At 33.1% G+C, this 19309-nt stretch overlaps 1 protein-coding gene and 1 long non-coding RNA gene across 2 annotated transcripts; both read left to right on the top strand.

Moving 5' to 3' along the window:
- The first annotated feature begins 2073 nt into the window (after positions 1-2073).
- Positions 2074-6446, top strand: LOC130982461 (protein DETOXIFICATION 35-like). The gene is made up of 7 exons (XM_057906475.1): positions 2074-2477; positions 3264-3889; positions 4243-4299; positions 4455-4693; positions 4792-4910; positions 5846-5932; positions 6239-6446. The coding sequence occupies exons 1-7, from the start codon at positions 2208-2210 to the stop codon at positions 6302-6304; spliced, it is 1464 nt and encodes a 487-aa protein (XP_057762458.1). The 5' UTR covers positions 2074-2207; the 3' UTR covers positions 6305-6446.
- Positions 6447-18866: 12420 nt separating this feature from the next.
- LOC130983213 (uncharacterized) lies at positions 18867-19309 on the top strand. Its single transcript, XR_009087283.1, has 3 exons — positions 18867-18900; positions 19013-19134; positions 19249-19309. It is a non-coding gene; the product is annotated as an uncharacterized LOC130983213 (long non-coding RNA).

Here is a 19309-nt window from a genome sequence, read left to right as displayed (position 1 = left end):
TAATATTTTTATGTAATATATATGATATTTTAAATAAATTAATTTTTAAAAATATTTTTATAAAAAATTATATTATATAATAATATCTTTAATAAAAATAATTAGTTAATAAATTTTGAATATAATAATCTAATTATTTATCAAGTAATATAAAATAAATTTTAATGATTTTATATTTTTATGTTACTGTTTAAAATATTATTTTAATATAATTTTTTAATATTATAAAAAAGTTTTGCATAATAATTAATTTTATTAAATAAAAAATACTCATATATTTTGTATTTATATATTTTATATTTAATTATTAAAGAATAAAAGATTTTGTTGTCGTTTAAAGTATTGTGTATTAAAGTATTGTCATTTAAAGCATTTATTTATATGTTAGGATATTCTATACTTATTAGAGTCCATCAATGCTCTTGTTTTATATTAGCCTTTGATTTTCATCTAATAAAATCTAATGGCCTATATAAGTGTGGCTCATTCAATAAGCACATAATGGTTGAGCTCGTTTTAGACATACCCCTTTATATCGGTCACGTGTTTTTCTTTTACTAACTTTGTTTTTGTTGGGTCATGTTTTATTGATAGGTCTGAATTAAATCATATTTTCTTATAAAAAAATTAAAAAAATGATTGCAATGTTCAAATTGATCCTTCAAATTTAATGCGTGAATTTGAGAGACTAAATTGATGAGCAATTACTAGTTTGTTATTTTAATATATATCAACTCCAAAAATAAGTTTTCAATATGGTCTTTTTAGTCAAATCAATAATAGAATCTTCGATCAATAGGTCATGGAATTAAAAGTCATAGATGTTAAGGTATATTTCTCAACGAAGACACAATTTGTACAAATTATTTATTAGTCTTTTTAAAATAATAGTCATTATTTTTCTGCCATTGAACCTGCTTCTATCAATCAATGAAATTCCTCTTTTGAAAGGGAAAAAATATTTCTTTTTTCGAACATAAGGAAAAAATATTCTTATTGCTGACACCGAGAGAAACAAAAACGGATCTTCAAATATATTAGTGCATGTAAAACGCATAAAAATTTATTGAGCAAGGTGGAAATGGAAAAAAATAAAATAAAACAGAAGAACGAAGAGTTTTTTATTTTTGGTCTGTTTTTTTTTTTTAAGAACTAGTGTAGTGATTGATAATCCCGTCCATTTGTCCTAAGAAGTTTTGATTGGGCCCAATATTTTGCCAAAGCTACCTTTAATGGGCCAAGCCCAATAACCTGGCCTGTTTTGTAGTTTGGTTTCTGAAAGAAACTCAGTGCTCTGCTCTTTTTTCAGATTTGTTTTTGTCTTTCTTGACATTTCTTTTTCTTCACCCAAGGAAAACAAACCCAGACAATTTAGAACAGCTCATTGTGGGGCACCGAATCAGATCCAAGCTTCACCCAGAACAAATATCGTAAGCAACAAAAAAAAAAAAACTCTCCCCTTATTTTATACTATGTTTATTTTTAAAATTTTATTAAATTTATAATTAATTTTTTTATATTTTTTTAATTGAGTTTTATATTATTTTTAATTTTTTAATTAGATTATTTTCATATCAAAATCGTTAAATTAACAAAATATTTTTCCAAAAAATATATCATCAAAGATTGAATTAAATTCTTAACTGTGGGTATTTTTAATTTGCCAAAAAAATATTTTATTAATTCTAATATTTTTTACATTAACAATCTAATTACAAATTTAAAAATAATATAAAAATTTAATTAAAAAAATATAAAAACCTAATTATAAATTTAATAAACAATCTATTAAAAAATATAATTACCAACAAGAAATTAATTCTATTGGTCACGAGCCATTCTTTAATTTTATAAATAGTTAAATACCACTTCTTTCAATTCATGTCCATTTTTCAATTCTCTATTTTAGGTACACTTAGAAACACCATCCAACCACGCATAAAAAAATCTTAATTTTCTTCACCATGTTTTTGGCAATAACAGTATTTTATTTACACATGTTTCACAACTTCATCTCATTTATTTATTTAGTGTAACATACTATTGTGAGAATTGTTTGCTTCTATGGTTTTCTAGCTTGATTTCGAAAGGAGACAAGACTAATCATACCCCACAAGTGTTGTGTGTTTGTGTGATAATAATTTTAGGTTGAAGTAATCATGTGAGAGTCAAGTGAAGTGTGAAGTGTTATCTTCAAAGCTCTAACCATGGAGGCACCATTACTAATGAGAGAGTCAAGTCCTCCAACAGAATCTGATGATTACTTGGAAGTGAAGAACTTGAAGGATGCAAAATTTGTGTTGTGCAGTGAGACAGTGAAGTTATGGAAGATTGCAGGGCCAGTGGCACTGTCCTCACTCTTTCAGTTTCTCACAGTTTCTTCACTCAACATCTATGCTGGTCACCTTGGAGACATTGTTCTATCTTCCATCTCTCTTTACCTTGGTGTCATATCCTGCTTTTATTATAATTTCCTGGTTCGTTTATCTCACATCAACTTTATTTATTTAGAGTAAACTCCTACTATTTCTAGGTGAAACATGCAAATCAATTCAATACTTAAATTTTGATTAATGTGTGAACCATTTTTGTTGTGTTGTCGAATTAATCCAATTTTTTATGAATACCAAGTTAAGTTAGTTTACATTTTTTTTTAACCAAGGTAGAATTTGCATTAATTGATGAAAATGAGGACAAAAAATTCCATTAAAAACACACACAAGTTTAGAAATGGGACAACCCAATACCAAGACATAAAACAAATATATTATGTAAAGAAAAGAAATGTATGCTTGTTTTGAGAAGAAATTCTTCACTTAATTCAACTTTTTCTCTCAACACAAATTCATGAGTAGCTTTTTTTTTTCTCAAAAACCCATTTATTTTTTGCAATCCAAATTTGCCAAATGAGGACAAATAAGTCTTTGACTTATCAATAATATCATCACGAAAATAAGTTAGTCTCTAACCAATAAAAAATACAAAAGTATCATGATCACTTAGAACAAAACTCTTGTGTTTTTTGTATCTTTTAAAGGTTAGAGATATTTTTGTATTTTTATTAGCCAAAAGAGATGAAAAGTCTGAAATTTATTCGTCCTTTTTTCTTCGATTTATTATTAAAAAATTGTAGTTATTAGAATGTATAACATGTATTTGGAAAATGTGACATAATAGATAGAAATTTAGAGATATTACATGACAGTGATCTAAAATAGGTGTTAAAAGAAACCAAAATGTGTATGTTTGAGCAAAAATTGCAGTTTGGCATGTCATCAGCACTGCTAACACTATGTGGACAAGCTTATGGAGCAGGACAAGTTAAATCCACTGGAATCTATCTCCAAAGATCATGGATTGTGCTAACTATGAGCTGCATAATCCTCTTACCAACTCACATTTATGCAACTCCAATCTTAGAGTTCCTTGGCCAAGACAAAGAAATATCAGAGCTTGCTGGAAACTATGCATTGAAAGCAATTCCATCCATGTTCTCCTTTGCTTTCATACTCCCCACACAAAGATTCCTTCAAGCTCAAAGCAAGGTTATGGTGATAACATGCATAACATTTGTGGCCCTACTTGTACAAAATTTGCTTCTTTATGTCTTCATCTATGGATTTAATTGGGGCTCAACAGGGTTGGCTATGGCTCATATTGTCTCACATTGGGTTCTTGCTTTGGCTCTTGTTGTGTATGCTTCTTGTTGGTGTAAGGAAGGTTGGAGTGGTTATTCTTTCTTGGCTTTCAAAGATTTGTTGCCATTTACTTGGCTAAGTCTTTCTTTATCTGTTATGACATGGTTGGAGCAATGGTATTCTCCTTTCATTGTCCTTCTTGCTGGTCACTTAGACAACCCTGTCATTGCTCTTGCTTCCTATTCTATTTGGTAAGATAATAATCAAACTTCATTATTTAATCATGACTTTAATAATTTTTAAGTAAATATTTGAATGATATGGTAATACATAATTAAATATTTCGAATATTTTTTTTATTCTGACATAATGCAAAAGACAGTTTGATGCACAAACATCTTACGTTAACACAGGATCCCAAAAATGATCGTACTTAAAAGGATATAGACAACCTAACCTAATAATTATATCAGTAATATATTCCATAATTTAAATCTATGATCATTTTTTGTGAAATATGATATTTATTAGTTCCTTTTATCAATTATTTTCAGCTCTCTTATTTTCTCTTGATTTTTATAACTAAGATGCTTTTGTGTTTTAGCATCAATATTCAGGGTTGGTACTTGATGCTGCTACTTGGAATAAGCACTGCCATAAGGTGAGTTATATATAAAAATGAAATTCATTAGTGTATGTTTGATGTAATTATTATCTATAATTTAGAAGCATTTTATGCATATAGTAGTAGTAAATTTTCTTAAAATTGTTTCACTTGATTGTTGATTTTATTGGTTGTATGAATTGAATTTGAAGTGTTCGAGTGTCCAATACGCTTGGCATGTCACATCCAAGAGCAGCAAGATACTCATTCATTGTGACAATGTGTGAATCTCTCATCATTGGAATTTCATTCATGAGTGTTGTTTTGTTGTGTAAACAAAACCTTGCCATGATCTTCACCAACAGTGAGGATTTGATCAGAGCAGTGGCTGATTTAGCTTACCTTCTTGCTCTAACCATGCTTCTTAGTAGTGTTTCACAAGTCATATCAGGTCAACTATATATAAATTTGCTTTAATTTGGTGACTTAGCCTAAGTCACAACCCATATAAATTCTAATAGACTTTTGTTTATATAATAATGTTGATAGGTGTTGCAATTGGAAGTGGATGGCAGGTGATGATTGGATACATAAACTTGGCATGTTATTATATTGTTGGACTCTCTCTTGGCTATTTTCTTGGTTTCAATTACCATGTGGGACTTAAGGTAATTATTAAATGGTTTAGTTACTATATTGCTTTTTATAATTTTATCAAATTTTTAATTAGGTTTTTATATTTTTATTTTTTAATTAAATTTATATATTATTTTTAATTTTATAATTAAGTTTTTTTCATGTAAAAAATGTAAAAATTAACAGAATTTTTATCTAAAAAAATATGTAGTTAAAAATCTAATTTGATTTTTAATTATGGATATACCTTTAATTTGTAGAGAAATATTTAGTTAATTTTAACATTTTTTATACTAGAAAGGACTAAATTACAAAATTAAAAATAATGTAAGAACTTAATTAAAAAAATATATAAAAATTTAATTAAAAATTTAATAAAATTATCGAGACTAACAGGCTAATTAAACTTTATTAAATAATTATATCTTCTTGCAAGCACAATTAATTTCTCAAAATAGCCTATATGATTTTGTAACCATGAAAGGTATATCCAAAACATTATTTATTAAATTAATCCTTCGTATAAAATATATTAAAATATAAAATATATATTAAAAATTATATAAATACATATATATTTACATGTAAATAAATAATTATTAATTTAGTGACTTATTTTTAATATACACATAATATTTTTGATATTTTACAAAAAAAATATGTGTTGAGTTATTTAAAAAAATTATTATTATAGTCTTAAAAAATATTTTTAAAACACAATTTAACTAAATTCTTTGAATTAAAATTTTTTAAAATAAAAAAATTAGTAAAATGATAAAATAGAAAAAAATTAATTATTTTTAAATTAAATTAGTGAGACATATATTTTTTAAAAATTATAAAATTAATAATAATTAATTCTTTATTTTATCATTTTACTAATTTTCTCTTTTTAGAGAATTCAAATTCTAATAGTTTTATATAAAAGTTATTGTGACTAACATTTGTTTTTATTTTGATTTCGTAGGGTCTGTGGGGTGGCACACAGTGCGGTAGTGTCATTCAAATATTTGTCCTTATACTAATTATTTGGAAGACCAACTGGACCAAGGAGGTAGTAATAATAATAATGTGGAATCCGATTATGGTATTTGCACATTAAAATTAATTATAAAAATTAGTTATTAGTATAAAATATTTGTTAAAATATAAATATATATTAAAAATAAATTAAATTACATATATATTTATATATAAATATATTAATAATTAATTTTAGTAGTTAATTTTAATATACGACTATCATTTTTGCGATGGATCTTTTTCTTTAATTAAACAAGTGATTAAAGTTTTAGATACATAATTAGCGATTTATATGATTTACCAACTATAATTTAATTTATAATAAATATAATTGCAGGTGGAACAAACAGCTAACCGAATGAGAATATGGGGCTCTAGCAACCACCACAAGGAGATGATATAAGATGTGAAATTAAAAAATATATTTATTTTGTTATTATATAATTGACTATTCTAATATTATATTAGAATTTTGTAAAGTGAACTCCAAAAATATTGTTATTATTATCATTATTATTATTATTATTATTAAATATATTTTAAGACTCTCGGCTATATGATTATTGTTAATATAGTTTTTTTCAAGTTTTTTACTATTTTCACCACTTATTTATCTTTTATCTGATCTATTCTATTAAATGTTCTGTTGATTTTCCCTCCATATGTTCCTACATGAATTTCTTTAACACATTAATAAAAATTTAGTTAAAATGATAAATATTCTATATTTTGCAAAATAAATAAATAAGGATGTAAGTTGAATGTGTGGTTGAATCTGGATGAATAATCCCAACACATTTTTCTATTTATAACGGGATCAACTATTCATTATACTTTATGCAATCAATCAATGATAGTTAAGTAATTAGTCAAGGTGATTAAGCATACTAATTATGTAGATTAGTTCATTCTAATCCTAACTGCTCCAGCTAAAATCTAAGAAGACAAAACACTATATCATGATGATGAAGGCCCAACTTCCATGATAAAATCACTTTGAGATAACGTGCCACACAGTGCTTTTAAATAATTGAGATAAGACTATAAACAAATTATGATCACATAAGGTTTGTTAGTTAGTATTGTTTGCAAGTTCATAATAAAATAGTCATCACCCCTTTACTGAGCTCCAAGAATGGAGGAGACACCATTATTGGTTATGGAAGAATCTACCTCAGAGGCTGATTACATGGCAGTGAAGAGCTTCAAGGATGTCAAATTTGTGTTGCGCATAGAGACAGTGAAGTTATGGAAGATTGCAGCACCAATGGCACTCTCATCACTCTTTAATTTTCTCACAATTTCATCACTCAACATATATGCTGGCCATCTTGGAGACATTGTTCTCTCTTCAATATCTCTTTACATCTTTTAATTAATTAATGTTTATGTTCTCAAAACACACAATTAAAAATAAAGTTAGAACTTAGAAATGTGTAACTTTACTCAAATTTTAGTCCTCATTTTATATTAACAATTATACTTAAAGAGTAGTTAGTACTAAAAAAAGGACATCCTGCATTAAAAAGATTGCACTCAAATGGTGTAATGTAGGCAGTTTAACTTGATAATTATATAGTAATTCATTTTGGTTTGAATTTTGCAATTTTAAAGTTACAAAAGACAATTCAACCATTATTCCAAAACTTTCCTAAAAAATAATCGTTATAAAAATAATTAAACTTGTTTTCAAATAGTCTTTTCATTGAACATAAATTTTGAATTTTTTTATGAGATTATAGTTTATCTCACTATCACAGCCATAATTTTAAAAAAAAAATGAAAGTGACTTTTAGTCTAATACTTAAAATTAAATTATTAAATAAAATAAATAGTATTTTTGCTTTTATAACTTCAGGCTCACCCAAAGATGATTTGGTACATTCAGCCATTCAGGCCCACCCAAGCTTGGCAATTAACATAGAGTGGGCCACTAATTATTACAAAATTATAATTAATTCAATTTCTATATGAGCACGAAAGAAAATTATGACCAAAAAAAGTAATAATAATAAGTCTCTTTCATGTTTATTTAAAAAAAATAAATTAGTAATTAAAAATTAATAAAAAGACTTTTACCACTTGTTTTTTTTTTATAAATTTACTTAATGGTGTGTATAGTTATTTAACTATGATAGATTGTGAGATATTTTAAAAACAATTAAGCAATATTTTTAAAGTTAGACCTGTGAAAATAAAAAAAAGAAATATAATAGGTGACTAATTGATTTTTTTGCTATCATTTGACACATATGAATAAAAAAAACAACAAAAAATAAAAAAGTAAGAGTTGTAAAAGTTATTAATAAATTATTTTTGTAAACTAAAAGAATAAAGTGAAGTTAAATCTTACTAGTTATTAATGATAATATCGAAAATGACTACAAATTGATTTTTGTACTTACTGGCTTCCTTATATAGGTTCATTAATTAATAAAATTTATTGTACAATATATTGTAACGACTAAAAATTTATTTATATCTTTCAACTGTAAGACTAATTTAATTTCTATCACAATAATTAAAATTAAACTCATTACATATAGAGATAGTTAGATGGTATACAGACTAAATTGATATATAACTATATTATTTATACATAAAAATTAGTCATTAAAACATTCATATATAATATATATTAAATAATGAAATATTTATTAAAAATATGCGAAACAAAACATACACAGATATAAACACATATAATATATTAAGGGTTAATTCTTTTTTATTGTATGAATTAAAAAGTAAAAATAAAATTAATTAACTAATTTTTGTATTTAGGTTTATAATTTAAATTAAGATTATATTATTTAAAGTCTAAAATTTAATATAAAGAAACTAATTAAAAAAGTGACAATACTTAGTAAAAAAAATTAGCCAAAAACATAATTTATATTTATGTAATAATTAATAAATATTAAATAAGATAAATTTTATTTTTTTTATTTTTCTAATATTACCGTTAAAAAAATTAGTTGAAAACAATTTAATTCATCACTAGCATTACTCTTATTAATATTAACTAACACGTTGGATTAACACCTTATTAATATTAATATTATTCCTATTATAGCAACCAACTGTTGAAATCGTAAAGCCTACAGATATACGGACAATACATGAGTCCATACAGTATCTTATACAAATAAAAAGAACACGTGTTATAATATTACATACCAGGTGCATTGATATTTGCAATGGCAACTGCTGTAGAATCTATAAAGATGGTTTTCGAATAAGGAGAGAGGTTGAAATTGAGAAAATCCATCAGCAAATACTAGCTTGCTATTGAAAATGTATCAATCGACATAACAAAATCCGTTTGATCCAAAAGTTCTGATGGAATTTGGAGTGCAACCTCCACGGCCCAACCCAACTATCACCAACTTTCTTGCTTCAACATCAATCAGATCCATTCGACCAAAAAAACATCAATCAGATCCATTCGACCAAAAAAACATCAATCAGATCCTACCCCAAACAAACAGTAATAATTGAGCAAAGTCTTCCATGTAGATTGATACTTAATATCCATATGCGTAGATTTTTGCTGGAAGTTGTAAGCGACAAGTGTCCTATGGAGGAGACAAAGGCTGCCTTGACAGCTTGTGGTGCAGCGGAAAGCTTGGTAGGTTGTAGGGGTGTGTATGGGTCGGGTAAAACTGGGTTTGATGTGATTTAGATCCGACTCGAAATATATACCGGGTCTATTTATTAGACCCGAATTCGGTCTTAGACCCGATGAAACATATACATTTTCGAGCCACGATTATATCAAGTAAAAATCAAGTGAAAACCGGGCTGTTAATATTACATTATCTTTATACCTTCTTATAAGCTAGCATGTGAAAATATCTAAATTTTCAAGGTTCCAACTATTATTTGATATGGTAAAATTCACTTAAAAAAATATAACAAGAACCAACTCTTTTCTAAAATTAAAACTTAACCATAATTAATACTAATATTATATAATAATACTAAATATTTAAAATCAATACAAATAATACAATATTTTGCATTAGTCTCAAATCTTATGCATTTTAAACAGAAAATATTAACTTATAGTCTTATAATAACTAATAACACAAAATATTAAGGTTTACAATACTTAAATTCCACGTAAGAATAACCATCATCAATCATTAATAACACAAAATATTAATCGTGTATGATGACCAGGTCACTGGACCGACTTCGGGTGACCCGAACCATGTCCCGAACCCGACCCAAAATAATGACCAGATCTATTTTTGAGACCATTACCCGACCCTAAATCCAATAAAATTACACCAAATTAGTTCTTAAAGTGCTCGAGACCGGGCCAAGTCTTTGAGTCGGGCCGGGCCATGTACACTCTAGGTTGGTCAAGTGGTTTAGAAGTGAGAGGCAAGTGAGTTAGGATTATTAGCATCAGTTAGTAGTAAATTTTTTGTTGTTGTTGGGCTTTTGAAAGCCTGGAAAAACCAACCCAACCCAAAAAGAAAATATGTGATCCACCATTCAATGATTGAGCCCTTATTATTCCCAGGTATTGGTTTTATCTTTTTGGACAGGTTCAGGCCCCAAAAGCAAGCCCGAACTGACCGAACCCGCTATCCGATCCGGTTGAATATGAAAAAAAAATACTTTTTTAATTTTAATATGAGGGTTGATTTTGTGTATTCCATCGATATGGAGGTGTGGGGTGAATTACGGGAGGGTGGGGGCTATGTAATCGGACGGTCCGATTACTGGCGTGGATGGTGAACAAATCGGACCGTCCGATTTGCGCACCATGGCCACGCGTCGAGCATGCAGGCACCCAGGGAGTGGACCCCTTCTCACATTGGAGTAAAACCCCACTCTTCCATCCGGTCCCTTACTTCGTTCCTCTCTCACCCTCAAACCCTTCTATCACTTTCAAAATCCATTTCCTTTCTTCCATTGAAGCTTCAGCAGCAAAAAAATTAAAGGAGGGGGACCAAGTTGAACAATGCCAAGGAGACGAAGAACAAAAGATGTGAATCGTCCAGAGCTACACATTGTTAATTATCTTGATCAACCTAATTATGTAAGTTTATTTTATTAAATTAATTTTTTTTAATTTAAATAATAATAATTAGATTACATGCAATTTTTATAATTAGTGAATGTATGTTGTTAGTTAGTTAGTTCAAGTGTTAGAGTTGTATAAGTATAATTAGTGAACTAAGTGACATTAATTTATTTATCCTGAACGAGGTATTATTATTATTATTATTATTATTATTATTATTATTATTATTATTATTCTAGTGACCGTTAGTTTAGGTTTGGTTTAGTAAGTTAAACTAGTTTAAATAGTTAATTACTGTAAGAATAATAATAATGTGGTTAGTTAGTAGAATAATGTATGGTTGTTAATTTAATTTCTATATTTGTCCGTACAATAATAATAATAATAATAATAATAATAATAATAATAATATACCTCAGTTATATAAATATAAATTAAATATTATTAATAGTTATTACTATATAAACCAAATAGGATTTAGTTTAGTTTAGATATTGGAGTTAATATAATTTGATATTGCTGTCGAGTAATAATAATAATAATGAGATTTAATTTTAAATTTATTTGAGTTTAATATTATTCATTCATTCTATCTATTTACATTAAACGAATGGAAATCGTTATTAAGAAAAGGTTAGGATGTAGATATTAGAAAATATAGCTTTCATGGAAATAATAGTAATAAATAGATGTTAATTTTAGTTTCATTTAAGGTTTATTGATTATGTTTATGTTGATTATATGATAATGAGAATGCAAGAATGTTAAATATGGTATGTTAATTAAGCATGGTTATATTTGATTAATGTGATATATGGCTATGTTTTGTAGGCTTCACGAATGTTAATATGTGATCATTATATGCCACCGGATCCATATGATCCAATTGTGGAGGGACATTTGCGGGAGACTGGATTTTATTACGTTTCGCAGATTGGAGTTGTCCAATGTCAATCGGCATTGGTTAATGCTCTGATCGAGAGATGGCGGCCCGAGACGCATACTTTCCATTTTCCAATTGGCGAGTGTTCCGTGACATTGGAGGATGTGGCGGTAATTTTTGGGCTTCCGACAAATGGTCTTCCAGTTACAGGACCGACTATGAGTAGTTATGAGGCGTTAGAGGTCGAATGCCTCCATCATTTTGGTGTTGCACCCAGAAAGACAGAATGTAGAGAAAGTTTTGTAAAGTTGACTTGGTTTCGGAGACTAAAAGAACATATAGTCTTAGATAATGATATTCAGATTCAGAGGTATGTAAAGTGTCACATAATGTTATTATTTGGGACCATTATGTTTGGGGACAAGTCTGCGGCAGGAGTGCACTGGAAATTTCTGCCATTGCTCCGTAACTTTGGCGGGATTAGAGAATTTAGTTGGGGTTCGGCATGTTTGGCGCACTTGTATAGAGCATTGTGTAGGGCTACTCGTGTCAACTGCAAGGAGATTGATGGACCGCTGACCCTTCTGTTTACTTGGGGTTGGATTCGTTTACCATTTCTCTCGCCTATACCAGGCAATCCTCGAGTCTTTCCGCTTGCTAATAGGTAAGTTCAAACATCATCTGCTTTGAATAAGTGCATCACCTTTTAATTGAGTGTTTTATCATAAGTTGTTTATGATGGGTTGTTTGATGTCAGATGGCGTAATTGGGACCGTGATGAACGGGCTTATAGATATCATTCTCTGGCGCACTATAGGAGGGTATTGGACGATCTGCAGGAAGGACAAGTATGTGATATTCAGTTGTCTTTATATTTTTCATTAGAAGTATTATTATCTGGTGTGTAATATTATGTTATCTTCAATGTGTTCAGTTTGTTTGGGAGGCTTACGCAGTTGACCGCATTGTGGCGGGTCTGATTTCGGCTGACATCCTCCACCACTTGGTTATTTGGAGTGCAACCGTGCCGCTGATCTCTTTTGAATGCATTGAGTGGCATGCATCTGATAGGTTGAGGAGACAGTTTGGTTTGAGTCAGGGTGTGCCTCAGCAAGAGCGAAACCTAGGACATGCACATGGCGAGGTGTTGACTGGACCTAAGAATGAAGATTGGTCCGCCGTGCATTCAGAATGGGTCATGCAATGGACGAATCGGTATAGTCACATTCTTTCTGATCCATTGGTTCCATTACATAGTCCCTTGGATATTTACATGCAATGGTATCGGGGGGCATATGGTGCCCACTTGCAACTGACAGATCTCGCATTTCAAGACAATCTAGAGGGCCACCCAGCAGATCATCAGGAGAACCAACCGCCGCCTCCATCACCGCCCCCACCACCACCCCCAGTTTCTCAGGCAGAAACACAAGAGGCACCTCAGACATATATTCCTTAGACTCAGCCCGCGGATTACTTTACTCCATCAGTTCCATTACATCAACAGTATTGGGGTGTTCCACATTTTGACTCAGGAGAACAAGCCTCATTTAGCCAGTTACTTGGATTCATGGCTCCGCAGGATCCGAGTGGTCTTGCTTCAGGTAGGATGTCGTTAGACTCGAGAGCTCGACACCACACATCCTCATCACATTCTGGTGGTCGACATTCTATTGATTCGAGTCGGAGTGAAGTTGCCATGGGAGGTATCATACAGAGCGGGAACCCACGACGTATTCCGATGAGTCTCATTCATGAGAGTAATAAGGCAGCTGCTGAGGAGGCTGATGACTACCTAGTAGATCGTCTAGATGATGAGGATGACGATGATGACGATGATGACGCTGAAGATGAGGATGAGGATGAGGATGAGGAAGGTAATGCGGATGATACAAATGGTGACGATGACTCCGACGGCAACGATCCAGCGCCTAGTGCAGGTATGATTATTTGAGATATACATTTTATTAGAGCTATATTTAATTGAGAAATACATTATATTAGAGCTTGTTCTATTTCAATAGGTACGGCCACAAGTTAAAAAGGAAAAGGATATGACCTTATGACTGATCCTCCACGCCGAAGCGCTAATAGATATTCTCCATCTACTATTAAAAGGGTTGCAAAGAAGTGCAAAAAGTTCTGTGACAAAATGAAGTGGGGAAGGAGAAAGTAGCCCTTTATTCGGAGTTTATGTGATGTACTATTTTATTCGGAGTTTATGTGATGTACTATTTTATGTGATGTACTATTGTATTTGACATGTACTATGTTAAGCTGAGTTTATGTGATCTACTATTGTATTCGACATATTCGACATGTTTATGTGATGAAATTCATATAACAAGTTCATGAGATAGGTTCAAATAACACAAGGTCATATAATAGGTTCAAATAGTCATGCAACAAGATCATACATACATAACACAAGATCATATAATAGGTGCAAATAGTCATGCAACAAAATCAAAAATTAATATAGCAAGTTCATGTGGCTGGATCTGCACTTGCACCATCACGTTGACGACATCTGCTACGGCTGTGGCCCTCGGCCCCACATTGCTTGCAGCGCCTCGGCGCACGCAGCATCCGAGTGTCCATCTCGTTTAAGAAGCGGGTCATCTTTGGCCGACCTTTGGCAACACGTCTAAGAAACGGATTGCCTACAAAACGAGGTCCATTATAAACGGGCCACGTTGTCGGATTTCCTAGTGGCCTAAACCTAGCTCTGTAAACTCTTCGAATTTGGTCCATCTTGTATACTTCATGAACATACACCTGCCAATCAAGTCGCTGATTTGCACAACAAGCAAATACATGTCGACACGGAATGCGATCCACTTAGAATTCGCCACAGTCACAAACTCTTCGACGTAGGTCGACTGCGTACTCCACTCCACTAGGCATCTCACGTACCTCAAATACCTCATTCTGTCTATCAAAGCAACTAACCTGGATGTTTCCTGATGTCCGCTGATTTGCATGCAATTTAGTCGTCACAACCTCGGAGAACACATGTCCAGCATTAATACGTGCCTCAGCCTCGGCCCTTTTTCGTGTGAATAACTCATTAAGCCTGTAAAACGTTGCCTTAACAAGTGCAGTGACTGGGAGATTGCGCGCTCCTTTCAAAACCGAGTTGATGCACTCTACCAGATTTGTTGTCATATGACCCCATCGGTATCCACCATCAAATGCCAAGGCATACTGCTCGCGCGGTATCCTGTCTAGCCAGGTACTGTAGACCTCACCGCGTTCGCGCAGTCGCTGATAACGTATCTCGTACTCGCGGACCGTCCTCGAATATCCTGTGTTTCACAAAAGGCATCATCATAAAATCATGCATTATAACATAATATTAGACAATAATTGATCTGTTTTATTCATATTTACCTATGTTGACGATAAGCTTCTGCAGGTATGGAGCCTTGAACTTTCTCAGGAAGTTCGACTCTATATGCCTGATACAAAATATGTGGAAAGCCCTAGGAGGAGACCAGGCTCCGTTACTCCGAACAATAGCTGAGTTGATGGATTCATGTCTGTCGGATATAAGGCCCACACCGTCACGCGTCACCACATGCTGTCGCAAGTTACTGAGAAAAAAGTGCCACGCGTCTGAAGTCTCCCCCTCCACTATCACGAATGCAATGGGCACAATATTGTTGTTGCCGTCCTGAGAAACTGCCACTAACAGACAACCTTTATATTTTCCATACAAATGAGTTCCGTCTACCTGCACTATTGGCTTGCAATGTCGGAATGCTCTGATACAAGGGTAATAACTCCAGAAGACTCGATGTAAGACACGGATGTCAGGAACCAAGTCATCACCCTGGTACGCAGGCATTGTTTCAAAGTGAACGACCGCTGATGGCTCTTTGTGACACATGGCCTCAAACCATATGGGCAAAGCTTCATACGAAGCTTTCCACCCGCCGAAAATTGACTCCACTGCCTTCTGCTTTGCTAACCAGGCTTTCCGATAACTTACAGTGTAATTAAACTTCGACTGGACCTCCGCAATGACTGATTTTACTTTTATAGATGGGTCAACTTCTACCAACAGCTTAATGGCTTCTGTAATTGTGTCGGAACCCAATTTGGAATGATCTTGAGAAATGCATGCTCGAGTACACGTGTGACTACCGTTGTACCTCCTTACCTCCCAGCAGTACTTTCGGGACATTTTACTCACCCTGATCAGCCAGTCACAACCGGAACCGTACTGTGTACATTTAGCATAGAATGTTGTAGGCTCCGACTCGTACACCCGATAATCCACGCCTCGACGGATTGTATAATCTTTCATCGCCTTAATCACTGCCTCCCTAGAACTGAATTCCATCCCCACCATAAATTCACCATCCGCTACAACAGGAAGCTCTGCTACATTCACACCAAAAATTATGTACTCTAATCAATAACTATAAATTGGTCAAATAAATATAAATAAGTAATTAAATACATAAGAAATAAAAAATCAACTAAAAAACTAAACGCTAATTACCGTAGTTATCATAACCGAACCGGTCATAATTAAATCAAATTATTAAATTATAAGAATAAAATTAAGCTGAACAAAAAAAACATATAATAACACAATCAATATCAATATACCAATGTCGGAATCGGTTTAGTTCGAACCGGACCGGTTTTGTTCGAACTGGTCCGGTTTGGTTCAAACCGGTCCGGTTTTTTCCGAACCGGTCCGGCTTGGTTCGAACCGGTCCGGCTTTCTTTGAACCGCTCCGATTTGACCCGACCCTAGCCTGTTCGTCATGCTAACTGATAAATCTATCATATTATTCTATCATACATTGTATCAAAACTGCATACCTGCATTCATATACTCAGGAAATTCCGGTGTATGCATGGCCTCCAAGTCCAGTGAGCGCATGAAAGTAGGCTCCACAAACGGATGCTGGTTTACTAGTGCATTTGCCACATCGGCCACATCTGCCTGCATAGTGTCCTCGGCCAGATCTCCATCTCCACCCGGATCAAGGCATTCATAATTACTTTCGAACTCCTCCTCACTATCACTATTATAATTTTCCATCTCAATATTCCGGTCTGTTTCCGACTGCTCAAACTCAATATACAGCTCGATGAATGATATCTGTGAGCGAGTTTCCATGTACACTGAAAACATATCTTGCATGCTCGCTTCATCGGTTACATACTTGATTTGAAACTGAACGAACCCACCAAATACAGATACTGGGTTCCTGTACAAAATGCACGATATTCTCCTACATATTTGAGAATCCATCTTCTCACAAATTACACCTTTAAATTCTTCAAATGACAATGTAAATGGAATAATAACATCCAATGGATTTTCACACACAAATTTTACACCTTCAGCTGTTTGTAATAAAATCTGCCCATGATAATAAATCTTTAACAATACTCTATCATCCATTATGATGTACACACAGAAAATACTCTCAAACAGCAAATAGGATCTTCAAACAATAAACATGAAAGCTGCTGCCGAAACAATGAACAAGAAGAAGAAAGAACTAAAGGGGTTTCAGAAGAGAAATTTCAAAGACTAACAAAAAATGGAGACTTCGGGTAATGGAGAGGTATATATAAAACCATAAATCGGACGGTCCGACCGCATGCCAACAGTAAACTTTTACTACGCCCTGAAATCGGACCGTCCGATTTCATCACTTTCAAATTCAGAATTTCTCGCATACAGCAAATCGGACCATCCGATTTGCGTTAACCTAAACAAAAAGATCTCAACACCATCTAATCGGACGGTCCGATTACTATGCTCGAAATTTTCCCTCACCCACAAATCGGACCGTCCGATTTGTGCACCCCCTACTCTAACAAAGAAATCGGACGGTCCGATTACTAGCCCCTGCTCAGCTAACTGACACCGTCACATTACTGTATTATCTCTTCAAACCATCATAACGTTGAATAACACACCTTACTTTCTCATATCAAAATTAATTAGCCAAAAAAAAAAACTAGTCTCCTTCATTCTCCATGGCTGCCGCTACTGTTCTGCGAAGGAGAGAAGACCGCAGCTCGTCGCTCTCGTTTCCTCCTCGTGTGGCCCGCTTCGCATCGCCGTCAGCCGTGAGAGAAGTTCCACAAAGACATGCCATCTTCTTTAACGCGCAGGAGAAGGACCAGAGGAGGCGCCTTCTTCTTCGACCCCGTGACCGCGCCGAGGATGACGAAGAGGAGATCCAGAAAATGCGCCATCATCTAAGACCCGGTGACCCACACGTGAATCTGATGTGACTTGCTTGATCGACTTGAAACAGAGAGTTTGTTGTTGAAGTCTTGTTCTTGCGTCTTTCGCCGTCGACAAAGAAAACTACAATCGGTCCGTGGCGTGGCTTCGGGTGAGCACAGTAGTTAATTCCCATGGTGGCTGTTCAATTCTATATTTATAATGATATAGATGTGCGCTGTGCTTGAAACAATTCATCTAATTTTCTGAGTTTCATAGTTGTTGATGACAATGTTTTTCTCTAAAGTAATAATCTCTACAATTTGTAATGGGCACTTGCTTGATCAAATCTGATTTAATTACTGTTGAATTTTCAGTTGAGCTAGATTATTAGGTAGTTTGTTTCCGGCTCTGGGAATCCATCAATCCAAGACAAGGCAAAGTGGGAGATCTTTCTGTTTTGGGGCTTTGAGGTGTTGGTTTTTTCTTATCCTTTTGTCAGGATTGAGGTTGTTTTCTTATTAAAAAAATTAGAGAAAAGGACAATTTAGTCCCTGACCTTTTAACCTGCAGACATTTTCGTCCCTGAACATTGGAAAATACATTTAAATGCTTGACGTTCCTGAAAATAAGACCGATCAGTCCCTCCGTCCATGAGCCACCCTCAGAGCGGACGGAAAATGCTGAGCTGGCTCCCCCTATGCTTACCTGGCTCAACGGCGTTCCCACATGGCACGTTAGTGGGATGGAAGTTTTGAAAATGGCCCTCTCACTCAAAACGACGTCGTTCTGAGTGCTGCCCTAATACTAAAATTGGTTTGGGTCGTTCTGATGCCCTGCCAGCCGTACCAGTGGCAGCGCCGATCGCCGATGGTGCGTGCTTCACACTTGTGGTTTTTCGGATCAACTTTGTTTTTGTTCATTTTAGACACTGAATGGTTACTTGTCGAGAAAAAAATTTTGATTTTTTAAAATTGGTTTTAAGGGTCTACGCCAAGTTTGGTGGCTGATAAACCAAAGAGTTCGTTCTCTTCGTGGTTTTATCAGAAGCAAAATCCCAACTCTGAGGGTGTTCCCTGGTGCAGGCTCTTATCCCAGTCTTCACAGGTAATCCAATTGTGATTTTGAGTATTTAATTCAAGTTGCAGTTGACCATTTTTTATTTGAAGTGATGAAGCTTGTTTATTTGGGAATCGGAATGTGATGGTATTATTGCTTCAGAATCCGAATGTTCCTATTTCCACATCGAACTTCACAATTGGTTCTAGTAGAAATTTCAACT

The sequence above is a fragment of the Arachis stenosperma genome, chromosome 5 (assembly GCF_014773155.1).
Source record: "Arachis stenosperma cultivar V10309 chromosome 5, arast.V10309.gnm1.PFL2, whole genome shotgun sequence".
Lineage (NCBI taxonomy): Eukaryota > Viridiplantae > Streptophyta > Magnoliopsida > Fabales > Fabaceae > Arachis > Arachis stenosperma.
This window is presented reverse-complemented; position numbering and strand designations above follow the sequence as displayed.

Coding starts and splice junctions, on each gene's coding strand:
- LOC130982461 (XM_057906475.1), top strand. CDS start 2,208: ATGGAGGCACCATTACTAATGAGAGAGTCAAGTCCTCCAACAGAATCT. Junction 2,478..3,263: donor GCTTTTATTATAATTTCCTG/GTTCGTTTATCT, acceptor CAAAAATTGCAG/TTTGGCATGTCATCAGCACT. Junction 4,300..4,454: donor GGAATAAGCACTGCCATAAG/GTGAGTTATATA, acceptor TTGAATTTGAAG/TGTTCGAGTGTCCAATACGC.